At 42.0% G+C, this 23,687-nt stretch overlaps 1 protein-coding gene across 1 annotated transcript in view; it reads right to left on the reverse strand.

The window, feature by feature from the left end:
* The window catches only part of LOC137521560 (carotenoid-cleaving dioxygenase, mitochondrial-like), a 104,811-nt gene that overhangs the window by 39,824 nt on the left and 41,300 nt on the right, over positions 1-23,687 (reverse strand). The window contains exons 3-4 of the mRNA XM_068240957.1: positions 5,184-5,395; positions 3,850-3,965 (exon numbers count right to left, since the gene is read on the reverse strand). Coding sequence (XP_068097058.1) covers positions 3,850-3,965; positions 5,184-5,395 — 328 coding nt within the window. The remainder of the gene's footprint in view (positions 1-3,849; positions 3,966-5,183; positions 5,396-23,687) is intronic.

A 23,687-nucleotide genomic window follows, 5' to 3' on the forward strand; every position in this document is an offset into this window, starting at 1 on the left:
CATTTTGTCACATTACTGCCACAAATATGAATACATTTTATTGGAATTCCACGTGAAAGACCAATACAAAGTGGTGTACATGTGAGAAGTGGAACGAAAATCGTACATGATTCCAAACATTTTTTACAAATCAATAACTGCAAAGTGGGGTGTGCGTAATTATTCAGCCCCCTGAGTCAATACTTTGTAGAACTACCTTTTGCTGCAAATACAGCTGCCAGTCTTTTAGGATATGTCTCTACAAGCTTTGCACATCTAGAGACTGAAATCCTTGCCCATTCTTCTTTGTAAAACAGCTCCAGCTCAGTCAGATTAGATGGACAGCGTTTGTGAACAGCAGTTTTCAGATCTTGCCACAGATTCTCGATTGGATTTAGATCTGGACTTTGACTCGGCATTCTAACACATAGATCTGTTTTGTTTTAAACCATTCCATTGTTGCCCTGGCTTTATGTTTAGGGTCATTGTCCTGCTGGAAGGTGAACCTCCGCCCCAGTCTCAAGTCTTTTGCAGTCTCCAAGAGGTTTTCTTTTCTTTCTTTCTCCAAGTTTGCCCTGTATTTGGCTCCATCCATCTTCCCATCAACTCTGACCATCTTCCCTGTCCCTGCTGAAGAGATGCACCCCCCGAGCATGATGCTGCCGCCACCATATTTGACAGTGGGGATGGTGTGTTCAGAGTGATGTGCAGTGTTAGTTTTCTGCCACACATAGCGTTTTGCATTTTGGCCAAAAAGTTCCATTTTGGTCTCATCTGACCAGAGCACCTTCTTCCACATGGTTGCTGTGTCCCCCACATGGCTTGTGGCAAACTGCAAACGGGACTTCTTATGCTTTCTGTTAACAATGGCTTTCTTCTTGCCACTCTTCCATAAAGGCCAACTTTGTACAGTGCATGACTAATAGTTGTCCCATGGATAGAGTCTCCCACCTGAGCTGTAGTCACCATGGGCCTTTTGACTGCATTTCTGATCAGCACTCTCCTTGTTCGGCCTGTGAGTTTAGGTGGATGGCCTTGTCTTGGTAGGTTTACAGTTGTGCCATACTCCTTCCATTTCTGAATGATCGCTTGAACAGTGCTCCGTGGGATGTCCAAGGCTTTGGAAATCTTTTTGTAGCCTAAGCCTGCTTTAAATTTCTCAATAACTTGATCCCTGACCTGTCTTGTGTGTTCTTTGGACTTCACGGTGTTGTTGCTCCCAATATTCTCTTAGACAACCTCTGAGGCTCTCACAGAGCAGTTGTGTTTGTACTGACATTAGATTACACACAGGTGCACTCTATTTAGTCATTAGCACTCATCAGGCAATGTCTATAGGCAACTGACTGCATTCAGATCAAAGGGGGCCGAATAATTATGCACACACCACTTTGCAGTTATTTATTTGTAAAAAATGTTTAGAATCATGTATGATTTTCGTTCCACTTCTCATGTGTACACCACGTTGTGTTGGTCATGTGAAATTCCAATAAAATTGATTCATGTTTGTGGCAGTAATGTGACAAAATGTGGAAAACTTCAAGGGGGCCGAATACTTTTGCAATCCACTGTATATATACACAGTGGCTTGCAAAAGTATTCGGCCCCCTTGAAGTTTTCCACATTTTGTCACATTACTGCCACAAATATGAATCCATTTTATTGGAATTCCACGTGAAAGACCAATACAAAGTGGTGTACACGTGAGCAGTGGAACGAAAATCATACATGATTCCAAACATTTTTTACAAATAAATAACTGCAAAGTGGGGTGTGCATAATTATTCAGCCCCCTGAGTCAATACTTTGTAGAACTACCTTTTGCTACAATTACAGCTGCTAGTCTTTTAGGGTATGTCTCTACCAGCTTTGCACATCTAAAGACTGAAATCCTTGCCCATTCTTCTTTGCAAAACAGCTCCAGCTCAGTCAGATTAGATGGACAGCGTTTGTGAACAGCATTTTTCAGATCTTGCCACAGATTCTCAATTGGATTTAGATCTGGACTTTGACTGGCCCATTCTAACACATGGATATGTTTTGTTTTAAAGCATTCCATTGTTGCCCTGGTTTTATGCTTAGGGTCATTGTCCTGCTGGAAGGTGAACCTCCGCCCCAGTCTCAAGTCTTTTGCAGATTTCAAGAAGTTTCCATCCAAGATTGCCCTGTATTTGGCTCCATCCATCTTCCCATCAACTCTGACCAGCTTCCTTGTCCCTGCTAAAGAGAAGCACCCCCAGAGCATGATGTTGCCATCACCATATTTGACAGTGGGGATGGTGTCTTCAGAGTGGTGTGCAGTGTTAGTTTTCCGCCACACATAGCGCTTTGCATTTTGGCCAAAAAGTTCCATTTTGGTCTCATCTGACCAGAGCACCTTCTTCCACATGTTTTCTGTGTCCCCCACATGGCTTGTGGCAAACTGCAAACGGGACTTCTTATGCTTTTCTGTTAACAATGGCTATCTTCTTGCCACTCTTCCATAAAAGCCAACTTTGTGCAGTGCACGACTAATAGTTGTCCTATCGACAGATTCCCCCGCCTGAGCTGTAGATCTCTGCAGCTCGTCCAGAGTTACCATGGGCCTCTTGACTGCATTTCTGATCAGCACTGTCCTTGTTCGGCCTGTGAGTTTAGGTGGACGGCCTTGTCTTGGTAGGTTTACAGTTGTGCCATACTCCTTCCATTTCTGAATGATCGCTTGAACAGTGCTCTGTTGGAAGTTCAAGGCTTTGGAAATCTTTTTGCAGCCTAAGCCTGCTTTAAATTTCTCAATAACTTTATCCCTGATCTGTCTGGTGTGTTCTTTGGACTTCATGGTGTTGTTGCTCCCAATATTCTCTTAGACAACCTCTGAGGCCGTCACAGAGCAGCTGTATTTGTACTGACATTAGATTACACACAGGTGCACTCTATTTAGTCATTAGCACTCATCAGGCAATGTCTATGGGCAGCTGACTGCACTCAGACCAAAGGGGGCTGAATAATTATGCACACCCCACTTTGCAGTTATTGATTTGAAAAAAATGTTTAGAATCATGTATGATTTTCATTCCACTTCTCACATGTACACCACTTTGTATTGGTCTTTCACATGGAATTCCAATAAAATTGATTCATGCTTGTGTCAGTAATGTGTATATATATATATATGCACAGAGGGAGATACTGGTTGCTTGGCACTTGAAAACAGCCGTTATTTCACACAATACTACAAGGCTCACCGACAGGAAACTGTCAGGACCATGGTCCTGACATCACACTGTAGGAGGGGTTTCACCACAGTTTCAGCCATAGAAAAGGTAAATATTTCCCATGGGAAAGGGGGTATCAGCTACTGATTGGGATGAAGTTCAGTCCTTGGTTACAGTTCCTCTTTAAATCCAAACCATAAGTTATAGCTGGAATGACAAGACATATCCTATATAATAATGAGCCTGTGGCGCTGCGTCCAGCAGTTATGCAGCGTCCCCATGTCCCTGTTATTTCGTTACTGTGCATGTGCGCAGTAACGGACAGCTGGAGGGACCAGGGAGCGAGGTGGGTGGGCGGACAGTTGCGTGTGCGCGGCGAACGCGCGGCGGGCATGCGCGGTGGGTGCACGCGCGGCGGGCATGCGCGGTGGGTGCACGCGCATGTGCAGTGACTGGCGGCGGCAGTAAAAAAAGACCTAGAGCCTGTTTTTAAATGGAAATGGGTTTACTAGTTGTAGATATATTTACCCGCAGGCACACAGTTTCAGGTTTTACTAAAATCTCTATATATTTCTTTCTATTTGCCCCAACAATGAGGCACATACCGTTAATCATAAACTTCAATTGATGCCATGTTTATCATGCACATTGTAAACATTAAATAAAATAAAATCACCTTTTCTTCTGTCTCCAATGTTGCAGGATCCACTTTATGAATAATGTTGGTCTCTGTGCTGACACAATAATCTTTTTTGTATTTTACAAATTGTACACTTGCATTGTCAGTTGACTCTAAAATGAAATGTAACACACTGAATTAGCAGAAATGGTTCAAATAAACTTCATAACTGTAAATGATGTATGTGTACTCTCTGCGCCAATTACAACAAAAGTATGACAGGCAGAGTTCTACAAAGTACATAAGGAAGTAGAGGCTTCAGTAGTAGAGACCTTTACCTCTAGAAATCAGTAGACACCTATTTACTACAACAGGTGGGCGTAGTGGTTATCACACTCTTTGCAGCGCTGACTGAGTTCCTAGCCTCAGCCAGGGCACTATCTGCACTAAGTTTGTATGTTCTACCTGTGTCTGTGTGGGTTTTTCCAGGTACTCTGGTCTCCTCCCACATCCCAAAACCATACAGATAAGTTAATTGGCTTACCCCTAAACTGGCCCTAGACTACGATACATACACTATACAATACATACATAGACTTATGACTATAGTAGGGACTAGATTGTGAGCCCCTCTGAAGGGACAATTAAGTGACAAGACCATACACTCTGTTCAGCACTGCGGAAGATGTCGGCTGTGGTGTAGCAATAGGTTGTGCAGAGGTTTGTGACTGCATTAGGTCCCCTGGACCAGAGGGGACCACTAGGGGGCCTCCTTCATCCATCTAATTAGCTTTTCATTGGTGCTATGCTGGTAATGAACACCTCTATATGTGCATTGCATTCAGGGCCGGCCCGCTCATGAGGCGGGGTGAAACATTTGCCTCAGGCGGCAAACTTCAAAGGGCGGCACCCGCCCGGGGCGTTTGCAGCTCTGCTAAATTTGCCTCAGGCGGCAAAAAGTGACGGGCCGGCCCTGATTGCATTAGTGGTAATCCTTAACAGTTTCCTTACTCTAAATACACCTCTCTGATACTGCAGCTGTCTTTAATAGATTTTGGGGCTCCATGTCCATAGAGTCCTTGGGGCCCCATGTAAAACTCATACAGGGGCCCCAAGCTCCTTAGTTACATCACTGATGTTATATATATATATACAGCAATATAAATACTAAATAATAATAACACAATTTTATTGACAAAGTTTTAAAGTGAAGGTAAAGGTATAAATAAATTAAATAAATAAAAACTATTTACCGGCATCTTTAAGATTTCATCTAATTTCTAATTAAAATAAATATTGTAAATGTTTAGCTTTAACTTTTTTTATGCAGTAGAAGTAAATGAAATAAAATAGGATTAAATCACTATACTTCTTTCAAACACAGTACTTACGTGGCATCTCAAAATATGACATAAAGCGCTGAAACAAGCTCTTACAGGGGTCCGGTGTGGCCAAAGTCCCAAATTCAGACACTACTAGCCTGTTCTCAGCTTCATTTGACTTGTAAGCGTTGCTTTGGAGGAACTTGCTCATATAAGTTACTTCTCCCTTTGCGATGGTGAACTTGTGCATAAGGGCCATGCCATCAAACCAGTGGTTAAAACTAGCATAAAAGACATTTATGGTGAATTCAATATCAATACATATACATTTTTTAGTAAGCATAAAACAAACATAAGCTATTCTGTCTGCTTCTTTCCATCAAATTATTATGTTAGCTTTGTAGCTAATTATTTGTAAATAATGTCCCCATTGTTAGTGCCTTTAACCCTTTAGCAGCCAATTTATTTAGAGGCTTGCAAGTGCTCTGAGCCAATTTTTTTTAGCACATGTTTTATTTGTTATTAATTACATTTTCCTGCTAGTAATTAGTACTGCTGTAATGTGTATTTATGACTACTTGTCACTGAGGGGCGTTGTGAGACACTAACAGAGAACTTCTGCTTTCAGTTTCTAATCTTCTGCTCTGCAGAGAATGCACAAAGCAGTGCACTTATCTCAAACGAGATAACTCTACTGAACCTGCTAATAGGTTAAGGTTGATGGCTTAACTGCCAGTAATATCCAGTGGCGTAGCTAAGGAGCTCTGGGCCCCGATGCAAGTTTCACATTAGGGCCCCCCAAGGACTCTATACATAACAATTGATACAGCACACCAAAACCTGCCAAGGACAACCACAGTGTCAGAGGTGCGAGAAGAGGATGGGAACAGTTTAGTAATGGTTAATACTATTCAAAGCATCTATAAAAGTGATTATTACTAGCACAGGACCAATAGAAAGCTAATACTGCGGTTGAGGGAGGGCACTTCTGGCTCAAGGGCCCTGATGCAGTCGCAACCTCTGTACCCCCTATTGCTACGCCACTGTTGTGCACAGACAGCGAATGGCACAGACAGCGAATGGCAATATTACCATAACTACCATCAGCAGTGTACCGCAATTAATTTGTAATTTGTATGACCTGTGGTATATGATAGATGAGTGTTGCTTCAGTAAGGCGCGTTATGCAAGTAGCGTAACACATGTTACTGTAGCAATGCTTGCGTTACATTACTATGCTAAAATGCAGATGTAAATCAGGGCTTGCTGGGCCTCATTGCTTCAGTAGGCAGCCAGTAAATAGGAGTACTGCTTCTGAACCGCGCTATTTGAAAGCTACATCCTGTTTGGAAGCGGTTATTCTCGCCAGGGCATAGATTTTAACTTTCCCGCAGCTCACTCCTACTATTAGTGCCAATCGCACCACTCTCCTGCCACTACAGCTCACTCGCCCTGCAGTCAGTATGACAGCAGAGTTCTGTGAGCCAATCAGGAGCCGATCTCATTGGCTCTTGACCCCATCCCGTGATCGTTGTGAGCCAATCTGATTGGCTCACAGTGATCATCGGGTCAGGAGCCAATGAAATCAGCTCCTGCCCGCCGGCTCACAGAGCTTTGCCGTCATAGTGACAACAGAGCGAGTGAGCTTCAGCGACGGGAGAGCTGCGCGATTAGTGGTAGTGGCGAATGCAAGCAGCGTGACACTGGTAGGTTCCGTTTTGTGTTACAGCAGTCTCTGGTCCTTAAGGGGCCAGAGACCGCTGGTACTGAAGTGGTTAAGGATACTGATAATGCAGACTTACTGTTTTTTTAAGACATCTCAGACTACATAACTGTTTCAAGTCATAAAACATTAAAGTGGTCTGAAACTCAGCATTTCTTCTTTGCTTTAAAAGATTCCTTACAGCTTTAAAGCTACTATCACAAAACAAATTTGTAGCAGCACAGCATTAAAACAGTTAAACACAACACTTTGTCCTGTAGTGGAAAGCCACTTCAGCTTAGGATCGATTGGAAGTGGAGATAACAGTATCTTTTGTTTACATTCATCAGTTGTTACATTGTGTGTAACAACTGAAAAGGAGCTCTCTGTGCTTGAAGAATACACACAGTTAAGAACAGCTCACTAGAAGATTTTAATATATAATAAAGATCAGCTTGAATAAAATGCAATGGCAGCTTTCAGAGCAGATAAACTATATTTTAGGAACTTGTAATTGGTAAACAGACAATATCCACTTCAGCCTTCAGTCATTTTCACTTTACGCATCCGAGCAATTTTCACCTCCCATTTATTAGCCTATAACTTTATCACTACTTATCACAATGAACTGATCTATATCTTGTTTTTTCCGCCACCAATTAGGCTTTCTTTGGGTGGTACATTTTGCTAAGAGCCACTTTACTGTAAATGCATTTTAACAGGAAGAAGAAAAAAACAGAAAAAAATAATTATTTATCAGTTTTCAGCCATTATAGTTTTAAAATAATATATGCCTCCATAATTAAAACTCACGTATTGTATTTGCCCATATGTCTCGGTTATTACACCATTAAAATTATGTCCCTATCACAATGTATGGCGACAATATTTTATTTGGAAATAAAGGTGCATTTTTTCCGTTTTACATCTATCACTATTTACAAGTTTAAAATAAAAAAAAAAATATAGAAATATTTCATCTTTACATTGATATTTAACCACTTTACCCCCGCCCGTACGAATTTCTCCTTCCCTTTTTCCATCCTTTAACCCCCAGGGACGGAGAAATCCGTACTTTCCGCGCTCCTGCCGCTGCCCGTGCTCCCGCTCGCTCTAGCGCGCACTCCCGCAGGTAAACACGCCGTCCGCCGCTCGCCCGGAGATCAATGAACGGGAAAATCCATTCCCGTTCGTTGATCTAAGCCCTGCAATGATCCGCTGCTTTTCCGCTAAGCAGGGCAATCGTGAAAAAAAAAACTTACCCAGCCTCCTAGTACTTCCTCCAAGTGGTCGCATTAAACAAAAAGTTACTGTTGCCATCTTGTGGCCAAATAGTAAAACTACACCCTAAAGCATTTTTCACATACAAATGAATTACTTATACACAAAAAATTAACTCATTACCTCCCATACTCCCCATTTTTTATTTTTTTTTCTAATTAAAAAAAAAATTACAAAAATTACAATTAAAAAAAATACATAAATAGTTACCTTAGGGACTGAACTTTTTAAATATTTATGTCAGGAGGGTACAACACTGTTACTTTATAAACTATGGGCTTGTAATTAGGGATGGACGCAAAACTGAAAAAAATGCACCTTTATTTCCAAATAAAATATTGGCGCCAAACGTCATTGGGACATAATTTAAATGGTTTTATAACCGGGACAAAAGGGCAAATAAATTTCATGGGTTTTAATTACAGTAGCATGCATTATTTAAAAACTATAATGGCCGAAAACTGAAAAATAATTTTTTCCCACATTTTTCCTATTTTCCCATTAAAACACATTTAGAATAAAATAATTCTTGGCATAATGTCCCACCTAAAGAAAGCCTAATTGGTGGCGGAAAAAACAAGATATAGTTCATTTCATTGCGATAAGTAATGATAAAGTTATAGACGAATGAATGGAAGGAGCGCTGAAAGGTAAAAATTGCTCTGGTGCTCAGGGGGTAAAACCCCTCAGTGGTGAAGTGGTTAAAAAGTTTAGACCCTTAGGTAAATATTTACATGTTGTTTTTTTATTGTAATGTTTTTTGTTTTTTTTATAACAAACATTTTATTTGGGTATTTTTGGGAGGGTGGGATGTAAACAGCACTTTTATAATGTAAATGTGTGTTGAGTTTTATTTTTTTTACTTTTAGTTGTAGTTTTACTTTTTGGCCACAAGATGGCGGCCATGAGTTTGTTTACATGACGTCACTCTAAGCGTAACATACGCTTAGAGGGACGCATGGGGGACGCAACAGCCAGAAAAAGCGAAGCTTCTGAGAGAAGCTGTCACTTTTTCTGTGGGGGAGAGGAATCAGTGATCGGGCACCATAGCCCGATTCACTGATTGCCTAGCTAACGAACCGCGGGCCGGGAGCATGCGTGCACGCACGCGATCGGCCGCGGGAGCGCGCGGACGCGCACATGGCCTCCTGGGCGTAGCTAGTACGTCCAGGAGGCCAAAGTAGATATTACTTGTGCACAATAGCAAATATGGTAACTGTATGGGTAATAAAGCAAAGGAAAATACTTTTTTTATTGAATGTTATGCCAAAGTTTCACACCATTTTAAATGATCTCTATTAATATTATATACTATTTATTTATAAAGCACAAATAATGCAGTAAACAAGAAATCAATGCGGGATGTTGGTTGCAAATGCCATGAAAATAATCATATTAACAAGACACAGAAGAAGAAGAAGTGGTCCTAAACCCATCTGGAAGTATGGAAAGCATTATACAATAAGCAAGTATCTTTTATGAAAAATGACTGCACATTTAACTACGGTAATTCAAGAATGCACCGGTGGCCAGAGGGTGCATGCCAACAGGATTACTGCACGGAAGCATAAAATCTGAACAAATGGAAAAGTTATTTCACCAGAGGCAAGAAAAATATACCATCTGGAACACTGAAAATAGCTCAACACAAACATGCATCAGGTCTTATTCTTTGTATGATAGCAGTAGCAGTGCTTCAGGTGAAGGCTCACAAGTATAGGAAACAGCATTCCCAAATACTCTGCTGACTCGACTATGTGATGTAGTTTTCACTTGTATTGTGTCTCTCCCCTAAACCGATACCTTAGTCCTTAAAGCGGAATATAACCCAGCATTTCTTCCTTGCTCTAAAAGATTATTTACAGCATATAATATACTAACACAATGTTTTTTGTTTTTTTTTAGTAAAACAGCATTTAAAGGGTTACATCACAGGACTGACTTTTTCTCCTGCAGGGGCAGCTGCATCCGAACTGGTGATAAGCTTATCTTCTGTATACATTTTGTACTTGATACAATTAAGTAAACATTCTCTGGCTGTGCAGAAACTTATGCTAATGAGTCCTGAAGTGAAACACAGGTCAGAAATCACTGCTGGCTGCATTTACAACAGACAACAGTTGTGAATAAAATGCACCAGCAGCTTTCAAAGTAAATAAACTGAACTTTGGGAAGTTATAATTTCTAAATGAATAATAATACTTGTGCACAAAAGCAAATATGATAATTGTATGGGTTATAAAAAGTAGGACATTTTTGTTGAATATTTTGTCAGAGTTTTAAACCGCTTTAAGGAATTTTGTAATTAACGCCCTTGTGTTTGGAGAGGTGCGCCTATGCTTACTGCACCTCCTGCGGCCCGGCATCTCTCTCCGTTAATCTGTAAAAGGTCTTGTTCCAAAGTAGAGGTTGGCGGGGTCGGCACAGGCACTGTATGTTCGCGGAAGTACGCGCGCACTTCCGCGGGAAGACGTACCAGGTGCGCATGCCCTCTTATCCGGACATACTGCGTAGGCATGCTTAGTATGCCCGCCTGGGCACCTGGTGACCATGCTCCCGGCCGACCTCTAGTCATGTGCGCGTACGCGCCAGCTATGTCTTCCCGCAGGAGTGCGCATGTACTCCCGCAGACATACTGCGCCTGCGCCAACCCCGCAGACCACTACTTTGGACCGGGACCTTTTACAGGTGAACGGAGACAGACGCCATGCCCGGATGGGAGGTCCGGTAAGCATATTCTCACCTCCACAACACACATTGCATCAATTACAGTTTTCATTAAGGACTAAAGTATCCTTTACCATTCCTGGATAAACTGATGTCTGCCTGTCTCTTGGTTTTGCCGTGTTAGTAGGGCTGCTCAATGACATACAATAGTTGAAAACAGCTGCTTCACTTCATTGGTCCATTTCCAAGCTGCATAAAATCTGTATCAACTCAAAGTGATTAGCATCTCATTGAGCATCCCTGTGTATAAGTGCTATTCCATCTCCATAGGCATTTTCCAAGATGTACTATTATTACAGTATATGTGTAATCTAAGGCAAGATTCTCATTCGCATCTGAAAAATAAGAATAAAATGAACGCTAGGCTAGTTGTACCAAGGCAGAAAGGTATCTGTGTTTATCACTTAAGCCTCAACACAAATAGCAGGAGCTCTCTACATGGAAGAATGGTGAATGGAGCAAATATCTCCAGCTTTCTGACCATTCTTTATGTTCTACTTCTACTGCTACAACTGAGGAAAAGGAGGCTTTGGATGCATCCTCAAACTTCCCCAAGGCTTGCAAAGGGCAAGTCACTACTTCATACACGGCACTGAGGAAATACTCATGAAAGTATACTCTTGGGGCTCATTCACACTATTAGCATTTGCCAGTTTTTGAAAGTGCTGGCGATTTCAGAAAACACCCCAAAAGCGCTTGTGCAAATATTCTCTATGAGAGACTCACATGTAAGCGTTTCGACTTCATTGAAATTGCAAACGCGCTACATGTACTCTTTTCTGAGCGCTTTTGCTATGATGGAAGGTATAGGGAAATCACAAAACACTTGAAAAAGCGCATTGTATAGCGATTTCCTGAATGCTGTTAAGAATAAATGCATTGTATTTATTATTTTCTGGGTCAAAGAGTCCACTTCCTGACTGACGTCAGGAAGTGAAAATCTCAATCGCTCAGCAAAAGTGCTCAGAAAAGCTCTAACAAAAGTGCTTTTCTAAGCTCAAAGCACAGGGAAAATCGCTTCGAAAAACTCTTAAATACATCGCTCAGCGCTTGCGATTTATAATGTGAACAAGGTCTTAGGTCTATACGAGTCTGTGATAAACTCCTTCTACAGCTGCAACCGCAATCCACATATATTGCCAGAAGAACAGTTTCTTACCCTTTGGTATGTTTTGTGTCATGTTCACTGTGCCTATTATTAAAGTATATGTATTGTGTAATGTCTTCTTCTGCACTGTGATGTGTTTTTCCTTAAAAGGTCCCTACAAAATATATCACAGTGCCCTGTTTTTTTAAATTTTTGTTACCACTAAGGTGAAGTTGGTGCAGAGAACTGATGTTTTGTATTTGTTTCTCCCATTGCAGATTTCCTGTGACTGGAGAGTTCTTCACATATCTTCATTTACATTTCCTGCTGGGGAAGTCTACTGCCACCAATATAGTGCATAACACCCAGATGGTGACATGGAAAATGCTCATGCCTACCTTTATGCCCCCATTTGACAGAACAGCAATGGATAGAAGGGTTGGAGGGTTTCAAGAGGCATGCTTAATTTCCCAACAGCATTGTAGTGACTGGCTGATCAAAAACATTTGTGTACTGATATAGATGAATCTGGCTCCAAATATCACAGCTATGGAAAAAGTAAGCATTGTTGAGGCTTGTTGTAGTTGCATTGTGTTTGTTGGCTTGTTGCAATGCTCATTCCAGTGTTACCAGCATGTTTGTGAAATAAATAACATCCGTTTTCCACCAATATTTAATTCTTCTAATCTTTGATTACCTACTGTATATAACATATATGCTTTATGCTGTATACAATATGTATTCCACCCGTAATGCTGTATACATTATTATTATAGCACACACAAACAAACAAACAAACAAAAAAACAGTGTGTTGCAAATAAAACTTCTTTTATTTCTATAACATTGTTTTCCAACAATAATACAAATTTTGTCAATGTGCTATAAAAATAGTACATCCTGGCCAGTTTGGCTTTTTGCCAAAATGCAAACAACAATAACAAATATTATAATTATGCATTTAACCAGTTCACCCCCAAGGGTTTTTACCCTAACGGAACAGAGCAATTTTCACCTGTTAGTGTTCCTCCTTTTTATTTGCTACTAACTTTATTACTACTTATTACAACAAAATGATCTCCTGTATATTTTGTTTTTTTTTCGTCACCAATTAGGCTTTCTGTGGGTAGTACATTTTGCTAAGTATTCTTTTATTCTCAATGCATTTTAACGGGAAAAAATGAAAAAAATGGAAAAAAATCATTATTTTTCAGTTTTCCACCATTATAGTTTTAAAATAAAATGTTCTCCTGTGGATAAAACCCACATGTTTTATTTGCCCATTTGTCCCGATTATTAAACCATTTAAATCATGTCCCTATCACAATGTATGGCGACAATATATTATTTGGAAATATAGGTGTTATTTTTCTGTTTTGTTTTATTTTAGTCTGGTCTATAATTACCAGCCCCTATGTAGTAAAGTAATAGTAATTTACCCTCATAAAACACAGATTAAAAAAGCTGAGTCCCTAAGGCAACTATTTTTTTTTTACAAGTGTTTTTTTTGGTGGGGGGGTCTTTGAAAGTATAAGTTATTCATTTTATTATTATGTAATTATACGTGTATGTGTATGTATGTCTGTATGTGTAATTTTACTTTTTGCCCACTAGATGGCGCTAGTGAACTCACCTGTTCTAACTGGTTAAACTTTGTGCGTAAAAATACAATTTGTGATCTTGTTTTTTCTTTCTTTTACTTTAAAGTACAAATGCCAATCAACAACTTGAAACAGGATTGTGTCAACAGCACAGTACATGAAGCGCTTGTACTTAGGTACCGGATGGCACAGAACATGCTGTTGATGTACTCAGGTTTAAAGTAATGAGATTGATGGTAACCAGATAACAAACTTATTTTTCTTAACACTACCTTGAACAAGCAAACCTAAAGTCAAATGTCTAAAGTACCTAATGGGGCCAGGAAAGCCCTGCACACATGTGAACTCTATAATTATGGTGGTTCTCTGCAGGGAGGCTAAAACTGTGAGCGCAAAAGGAAGCAGATATGTACAGGATTTGGTTCCATAACACAGAGAAAGAGGGAAACCAAAGTTATGAGATACTTTCCTGTCTAGGGTGGAAAGCAGGGGTGTTGCTAGCCCCAAAGATCAGTGGCATGTGCCCTGGATCTATTCTGGGGTTCCCCCGGATGTCCCCCAGGCAAAGTAGAGCCACCACAGCACCCAGCATGGCACCACAGAAGCACCACAGCACCCAGCATGGCACTACACAGCACCCAGAATGGCACCACAACACCCAGCATGGCACTACACAGCACCCAGCATGGCATAACATCACCCAGCGTGCCCCATAGAGGCACAATAGCACTCACCATTACACCATAGCACCCAGCATGGTACCACAGCACACAGTAATGGGGGGTATGCTGGTTGCTATGGTGCCTCTATGTGGGCATATTGGGTGCTGTGATGCCATGCTAGATGCTGTGATGCCTTTATGGGAGCATGCTTGGAGCTGTGGTTCTTCTATGGGGGCATGCTGGGAGTTGTGGTGCCTCAATGGGAGGCCCATGGGAGCACGGGAGGGGGTTCACTTGAAAGTCAGGGAATGCTGCCTATTTATGTAACTCTGCCTAGTTATGTTGAAGTGCCACTGCCTATTTATGTGTTATGCTTCATTTTTGTTCTGTATTAATGGAGAGGGGAGCTTCATTCAAATTTAGCTGGGCAGACCTACTTAGAACGCTGTTAAGTTCATGTAAATTTTGCTCCACCCATGACCACACCCACATTCCGGTGCATGGCCACACCCATCTGTAGGCTGGGGTGTCCAAAAGTGCGCCGGATCTCTTAGGATCCTAGCAAGGCCCCTGGTGGAAAGTATGGGGATAAGTCCACAGTGAGGACAACAGATAGTCTAATCACTGTATATCTGTTGTTTCTGTCATGGTCATGCAGGCTCTGTACACTAAGAAAGTACATGACTGTAGAACTGTACAGATGTGACAGCTGGAAGAGATTGTGTTATATAAAATAGGATGTGTAATAGAAGCCAGATCCAAGCATTAGGACACTACACTACCAGGGACAGTAGGGGACTAATAATGAGCTTAAATTTCAAAAGAAATCATAATTTTGCATCAAAATGAGGATACAAAATTATAATGCGAAATTTAGAGCAAATTCATAATTAATTTCGCTTGTAACCATAATTGCACAGACTTTAGCGGTTTAATAGCAAAGCTACATACATGCTATCATGGCGCAAGTGGAGTGTGGTCCCGTGTTAGTCGAGGAGCAGAAATGCAGACATCAAACCAACAAATGTTGATTCCGGTGATAACTTTAAACCCTACGCTCGGGCTAGCTAAAACCGCTGCTCCCTGTGTTTGCCTAACAATGCGATAGGTTGTTTTATATAGATACATATATATTATATACTGTATATGCACAGAGGGAGATACTGGTTGCATGCGTACTGCAAAGTATTTATTAAAGCGGAATATAACCCTGCATTTCAACTTTGCTCTAAAACATTATTTACAGTATATTATATGCAACCAGCATTTTTTTTTTTTTTGCTAGACCAGCATTGGAAGGGTTACACAGTGCTTTAAAGTTCCTGGAGATTTCTGCAGACGCATCCGAAGCTGACATAGATACATTTTGTTTACATAAATGTATCTAAGTGTTGAATGTGACTCATCTCTCTGACTGAGAAGGAGTTGGAGGACAGCCAAAGAGTGTGTAACATTTCTCAATAGGTACATATAACTAAATAGAATGTAACAATCTGAACTTCTGCATATCTCTCCACGGAACTTTAAACCTCTGTGTTTAACCCTTCCAATGCTGGTTTAGTAAAAAAAAAAAAATGCTTTTTGCATATAATATGCTGTAAATAATGTTTTAGAGCAAAGTTGAAATGCAGGGTTATATTCTGCTTTAAGGACTAAAGTATCCTTTAACATTCCTGGATAAACTGATGCCTGCGTGTCTCTTGGTTTTGCTGTGTAACTAGGGTTGGTCAATGACATACAATAGTTGAAAACAGCTCACTTGATTGGTCCATTTCCAAGCTGTATAAAATCTGTATCAACTCAAAATGATTAGCATCTCATTGAGCATCCCTGTGTATAAGTGCTATTCCATCTCCATAGGCATTTTCCGAGATGTACTATTATTACAGTATATGTGTATTCTAAGGCTAGATTCTCATTCGCATCTGAAAAATAAGAATAAAATGAATGCTAGGCTAGTTGTACCAAGGCAGAAAGGTATCTGTGTTTACCAAGACTTAAGCCTCAACACAAATAGCAGGAGCTCTCTACATGGAAGAATGGTGAATGGAGCAAATCTCTCCAGCTTTCTGACCATTCTTTATGCTATACTTCTTCTGCGATAACTGAGGAAAAGGAGGCATCTAAATGGGACGCATCCTCTAACTTCCCCAAGGCTTGCAAAGGGCAAGTCACTACTTCATACACGGCACTGAGGAAATACTCATGAAAGTATACTCTTGGGGCTCATTCACACTATGAGCGTTTGCCAGTTTTTTAAAGTGCTGGCGATTTTAGAAAGTGCCAAAAAAGCGCTTGTGCAAATATTCTCTAGGGGCTGGTGCACACCGAGCGGCTTTTTCAGCGTTTCTGCAGCCGCTTGCGGCTGCGGATCCGCTTGGTCAATGTATCTCAATGGAGTGGTGCACACCAGAGCGGGAGGCGTTTTGCAGAAACGAAAAATGCTGGGGTGAGGCATTTTTTGGATTTCGGATGCGTTTCTGCCTCAATGTTAAGTATAGGAAAAACGCAAACCGCTCTGAAAAACGCCTGTTCAGAGCGGTTTTGCCGGCGTTTTTGTTACAGAAGCTGTTCAGTAACAGCTTTACTGTAACAATATATGAAATGTACTATACTGAAATCCGCTGCAGCAATCCGCAAAACGCCATAGAAAAATAAGAAAAAGCGTTTCAAAATCTGCTAGCATTTTGCGGATCTGCTAGTGGGTTTTGGTGTGCACCAGGCCTTAGGCCTGAAACACACCAGAGGAGTTTTTCTGAGCGTTTTGAGTTTTTAAATCTGCTGCTAATGTTATCCTATGTGTCTGTGCACACTGGAGCAATGAGGTTTTGTAAAAAAACCCATAGCATTACATTGGGAAGAGCTTTTAGAGGTTTCAAAAGCTCTTCCCAATGTAATGCTATGGATTTTTTTTACAAAACCTCATTGCTCCAGTGTGCACAGACACATAGGATAACATTAGCAGCAGATTTAAAAAACTCAAAACGCTCAGAAAAACTCCTCTGGTGTGCACCAGGCCTATGAGAGTGTTCACATGTAAGTGTTTCGATTTCGCTGAAATTGCAAACGCACTACATGTACCCTTTTCTGAGAGCTTTTGCTATGATGGAAGGTGTAGGGAAATCCCGAAACGCTCAAAAAAGAGCATTGTATAGCGATTTCCTGAATGCTGTTAAGAATAAATACATTGTATTTATTATTTTCTGGTAGTAGGAAGAAAAGGATATCCCGCTACACCATGGTGAGGGTTAAAATGATCTCTATAACTTTATTCAACACATCAGCGGATACACAGAAAACAGCTCACGCGTATCGGAGCTCTACATGGCTCCTTAATTCCTACTGCCTGAAATTGATGCACCTGGATCCCAGGCTCCCGTTGGTTATGCTGGTGGTTGCAGCAATCCTTTTTCCTTACTATTTTATTCTGGGTCAAAGAGTCCACTTCCTGACTGACGTCAGGAAGTGAAAATCTCAATTGCTTAGCAAAAGCACCCAGAAAAGCTCTAACAAAAGCGCTTTTCTCAGCTCAAAGCACAGGGGAAAAGCACTTTAAAAAACTCTAAATACATCGCTTGGCGCTTGCGATTTATAATGTGAACAAGGCCTTAGGCCTATACGAGTCTGTTATAAACTCCTTCTACAGCTGCAACCACAATCAACACACACACTGTATTTTGCCAGAAGAACAGCATTTTACCATCTTTGTGTCACGTTCCCTGTGCCTATCATTATACAGTATGTATTGTGTAGTGTCTTCTTCTGCACTGTGATGTGTTTTTCCTAAAAAGGTCCCTACAAAACACACCGTGCCCAGTTATGAATGCTACTGTTAACCTTCCTGGCGGTAACCCCGCCGATCTGGGCCGATCTGCGTAATTTTTTTTTTTTGCTGAACGCAGCTAGCACTTTGCTAGCTGCGTCAGCACACCGATTGCCGCCGCCTCGCGCCAATTCGCCGCTATCCACGCCGCCGCAGAGCCCCCCCTAGACCCCTGCGCTGCCTGGCCTATCAGCGCCAGGCAGCGCTAAGGGGTGAATCAGGTATCCCTTAGACGTCACAACGTCCATGACGTCGGTGTCGTCATCCCGCCCCGTCGCCATGGCCGGAGGCGATTGGAGGGGCTGGGGGGATCATGTAGCGAGCCCTAGGCTCGCTACATGATTTAAAAAAAAAACACAAAAAAAACACGGCAGCGCTGCCCCCTGGCGGTTTCTAATAGACCGCCAGGAGGGTTAAGTAAGTTAAAGGCAGAGCAATGAGGGCTCGTATTTTTTAATATTTTTGTTACCACGGAAGGTGAAGTGGGTGCAGAGAACTGATGTTTTGTATTTGTTTCTCCCATTGCAGATTTCCTGTGACTGGAGAGTTCTTCACATATCTTCATTTTCATTTCCTGCTGGGGAAGTCTACTGCCACCAATATAGTGCATAACACCCGCATGGTGATATGTTGTAGTTGCATAGTGTTTGTTGGCTTGTTGCAATGCTCATTTTACCAGCATGTTTGTGAAATAAATAACATCCGTTTTCCACCAATATTTAATTCTTCTAATCTTTGATTACCTACTGTATATAACAGCTAAATACTTCATGCTGTATACAATATGTATTCTACCTGTAATGCTGTATACATTATTATTATAGCACACCAAAACAAACAAAAACAAAACAGTGTGTTGCAAATAAAACTTCTTTTATTTTTATAACATTGTTTTTCAACAATAGTACACATTTTGGTAATGTGCTATAAAAGTAGTACATCCTGGCCAGTTTGGCTTTTTTGCCATAATGCAAACAACAATAACGAATATTATATGCATTTCAACTTTGTGCGTAAAAGTACAATTTGTAATCCTGTTTTTTTTTTCTTTTACTTTAAAGTACAAATGCCAATCAACAACTTGAAACATGATTGAGTCAACAGCACAGTACATGAAGCGCTTGTACCGGATGGCACAGAACATGCTGTTGACATACTCAGGTTTAAAGTAATTAAATTGATGGTAACCAGATAACAAACTTATTTTTCTGAACACTACTTTGAACAAGCAAACCTAAAGTCAAATGTATAAAGTACCTTATGGGGCCAGGAAAGCCCTGCACACATGTGAACTCTATAGCAACATTCATAATTATGGTGGTTCTCTGCAGGGAGGCTAAAACTGTGAGCGCAAAAGGAAGCAGATATGTACAGGATTTGGTTCCATAACACAGAGAAAGAGAGAAACCAAAGTTATGAGATACTTTCCTGTCTAGGGTGGAAAGCAGGGGTGTTGCTAGCCCCAAAGATCAGTGGCATGTGCCCTGGATCTATTCTGGGGTGCCCCGGGTGTCCCCCAGGCAAAGGAGAGCCACCACAGCACCCAGCATGGCACCACAGAAGCACAACAGCACCCAGCATGGCACTACACAGCACCCAGAATGGCACCACAACAACCAGCATGGCATGACATCACCCAACATGGCATAACATCACCCAACATGCCCCATAGAGGCACAATAGCACTCACCATGATACCATAGCACCCAACATGGTACCACAGCACACAGCAATGGGGGGGGGGGGGTATGTTGGATGCTATGGTGCCTCTATTTGGACATATTGGGTGCTGTGATGCCATGCTAGATGCTGTGATGCCTTTATGGGAGCATGCTTGGAGCTGTGGTTCTTCTATGGGGGCATGCTGAGAGTTGTGGTGCCTCAATGGAAGGCGCATGGGAGGGAATTCACTTGAAAGTCAGGGAATGCTGCCTACTTATGTAACTCTGCCTAGTTAGTTATGTTGAAGTGCCACTGCCTATTTATGTGATATGCTTCATTTTTGTTCTGTATTAATGGAGAGGGGAGCTTCATCCAAATTTAGCTGGGCAGACCTGCTTAGAGCGCTGTTAAGTTCATGTAAATTTTGCTCCACCCATGACCACACCCACATTCCGGTGCATGGCCACACCCGTCTGTCGGCTGGAGTGTCCAAAAGTGGCCCGGATCTCTTAGGATCCCTGGTGGAAAGTATGGGGATAAGTCCACAGTGAGGACAACAGATAGTTACAGGAAACTGACAGCTGTGGCTTCTGCTGCTGCCCTGCACTGGCACACGCCTTGATAAAGTATTATTATTTTTTCTCTAACTATGCCTCCTGCAGTGTGAGATCTTGTGCTTGTCATCCTGTAGCTCTCCCCATTCATTTTGTGCCAGATCTCGTATCATGTCCTGTAGTCATGCAGCTCTCCCCTTTCGTATCCTGTCTGGCAGAGGTAGGGGGGAGTAACACTGCAGAGGGAATCCGCTCTTATGACAAGCACCCCCGCCCCTCTTTCTCTTCCTCGTAGGTGTCACGCAGGGGGAATCCCCTCTTACATCATCCAGCCACCCTTGTCCTCCCCTGTAGGAAGCTTGACAGAGGGAATTCCCTCTTATGTCACCACCCCCTGCAAGTACCCCTTTCTCTACCAGTACATAGCGCATGGGCTAACTAAGCCTCATTTGAATCACTAGTGATTCAGGTTTGTGATCATCCCAGCTCTCATACACAGTAAGAGAGGTTTGGAGCAGTGTAAAAAAGACTAAACAGGTTTTTTCCCAAAAAATCATAAATATATATATATATGCTTCACTGTTAATGCTTCACTCTTTATAAAACTGACCAAATGTCCACAAAAAAAAAATGACAGGCACGCATATGCTTCACTGATATTACTTCACTCTTGCTAATTTCAGGAAAAACGTTTTTTTTTTTTTTTGCCAAAAAACAACCCTTTTAGATACACGATGGCCCCCTCTCGTTAATCAGTTCACATACACACTATCAGAGGTTTGGCACTTCACAGTGTAAAAAGTACTGTTATATGTTTTTAGTGGACATTTGTTTAGTTTTATATAGAGTGAAGCATTAGCAGTGAAGCATATATATGTATTCATGTTTTTTCAGGGGGGGGAAAAGTCCTTTTTACACTGCGAAGCGCAAACCTTTCTTAGGCTCTATTCACACCTGCGTTTTGCAGGAGTGATTTTTCCGCGATTTCACACTGAAATTGCCCCCCCCCCCCCAATACACACACACACACACACACTTCAGCTCGTTTACTATCAGTACAGGCACAGGGTAGCAGCTTGTAGTGGCTGGATAGTGTACTCGTCAAGGACTCTGCCTCTGACACAGGAGACCTGTGTTAGAATCTTGGCTCTTCAAGTTCAGTAAGCTTGATTTACTCAGTAGGAGACCTTGGGCAAACACTCCCTAACAATGCTAGTGCCTATAGTGCGCGTCCTAGTGGCTGAAATTCTGGTGCTTTTAGTCTGCCAGGAAAAAAAGCATGATATAAATGTGTCTTGTCTCACACTGTACACACTGGGGGTGGCAGGAATCATCACGCACTGCAGCTAGTTTACTATCAGTACAGGCACATAGTCACAGATGATACTGTACACATTAGAGGTATTAGAGATCACACATTGCAGCTAGATTACTATTAGTACAGTCACAGAGTAACAGAAGTTACATTGTACATAGTGGAGGTAGCAGAGATCAGCACATGCTGCAGCTAGATTACTATCAGTACAGGGCCAGAGTACCAGCTTATACTGTACATTCTGGAGGTCGCAGAGATCAGCACACACTGCAGCTAGTTTACTATCAGTACAGCCACAGAGTAAGGGCTGGTTCACATTACGACACCCACCCCGTACTCTTGCGTTCTGCTCTGTTGAACGGAGTGGGAACGCAAGGTCCCAACATGTCGGGAACGTCTGCTCCAATGAGCAGAACGCAGGCAGCGGAACGTAGCAATGTGAACTTTCCCATAGGGAAAGCATTGCTGTGGCTGCGGCTCATCGGAGCGGAACACAAGCTAATGTGAACCAGCTCTAACACTTTATACTGTACATACTGGAGGTAGCAGAGATCAGCACACACTGAAGATAGTTTACTATCAGTACAGCCACAGAGTAACACCTTATACTGTACATACTGGAGGCAGCAGAGATCAGCACACATTGCAGCAAGTTTACTATCAGTACAGCCACAGAGTAACAGCTTATACTCTACATACTGGAGGCAGCAGAGATCAGCACACATTGCAGCTAGTTTACTATCAGTACAGGCACAGAGTAACAGCTTATACTGTATATAATTGAGGTAACAAAGATCAGCACACATTGCGTCTAGTTCACCATCTATGGCGGTGAATTGGGCGCAGGGTGAGCCGCTAAATATGATTCCCCCTCCAAGTCATAGTAACTTGGAGGGAAAAGTAATTTGGGGTCCGCCGAGGGTCAGTACCCGAATTACCCTGTGCACATGCTGTGGACTATAGCAGGTACCCAACTTACGAGCTACGCTTTAGGTGCCGAGATAAACTGTTTTTTGGTGTCACAAAACCGACTATTTACTTTAATATTGGAAGGGGGGGGGGGGGGGTATTGGCCATGCTCTATATGGGGCTGAAAGAGGGGTGCTACACCGGACACAAAGGAGGAGGGAGGGTGAAACATTCTCTATAGAAGTACAATATATATATATATATATATATATATATATATATATATATATATATATATATATATATATATATATATATATATATATATATAATGTATACATGCATATCACAAAGACACACACACACACACACATTTATACTGTGCACACATACAGCACACAATGCATACATACAAGCAGTGATTTATACGTGGATCCAGACATATGCACACATACAGCACACATAGCATACATAGCACACAATGCATACACACAAGCAGCCATTCATACACAGGTCCATATACTTACAAACATTGCATACATATGGCAGCACCTCCAACTCACAGCACACAATGCATACACACAAGCAGCCATTCATACACAGGTCCATACACACATTGCATACATACAGCACAGCACCTCCAGCTCACAGCACTCTGACACGCTGTCTCCCCTGCACGAGTGTCTGTGTATCTCTCCTCTTCCCAGCGTCTTCACTTTCCCAGGGGATGGGGGAGCTGGACATGCTTACACTCCAGGACTCTGCAGTTCTCAGCTTATTAGTCAGCAGAGCTGGAGCTGTAAATGCCGAGCAGGAGGGAATGGGAAATGTAGATCAGGCACCAGCCTGATCTAAGTCTATTTATTTTTACAGCAGCTTGTTGCAAACCCCCTCTGTAAAAGTGGTTTGTCCCCGCACACACTGCACTGGCCAGTGTCTTCTGACAGGAAGGCAGCGGGCTGGGGACAGAGGGCAGCGCTGATCGGCAATGGGGAGACAGCGGGGACAGAGAGCAGCACAGAACGGGGCAGGAGTTAATTACACAAGCATGTGTACGCAGTAGCTGTGATGTCCATCTTCACAGGAAGTGCCTGCTGATGATGTGCACTGTCAACAATAGCAGCAGGACGTCTCACTCGGTATTGACTTGGAAGGCAGAATTTGCATAAGCAGAAGGTCTCCCAGTGACCTTTGCGTGCCAGCAGGGCTGCCGCGGCAGCCAGCGTCACAGGGGGCGGGGCTTATGCATTA

Source organism: Hyperolius riggenbachi, chromosome 6, assembly GCF_040937935.1.
Source record: "Hyperolius riggenbachi isolate aHypRig1 chromosome 6, aHypRig1.pri, whole genome shotgun sequence".
Taxonomy (NCBI): Eukaryota; Metazoa; Chordata; class Amphibia; order Anura; family Hyperoliidae; genus Hyperolius; species Hyperolius riggenbachi.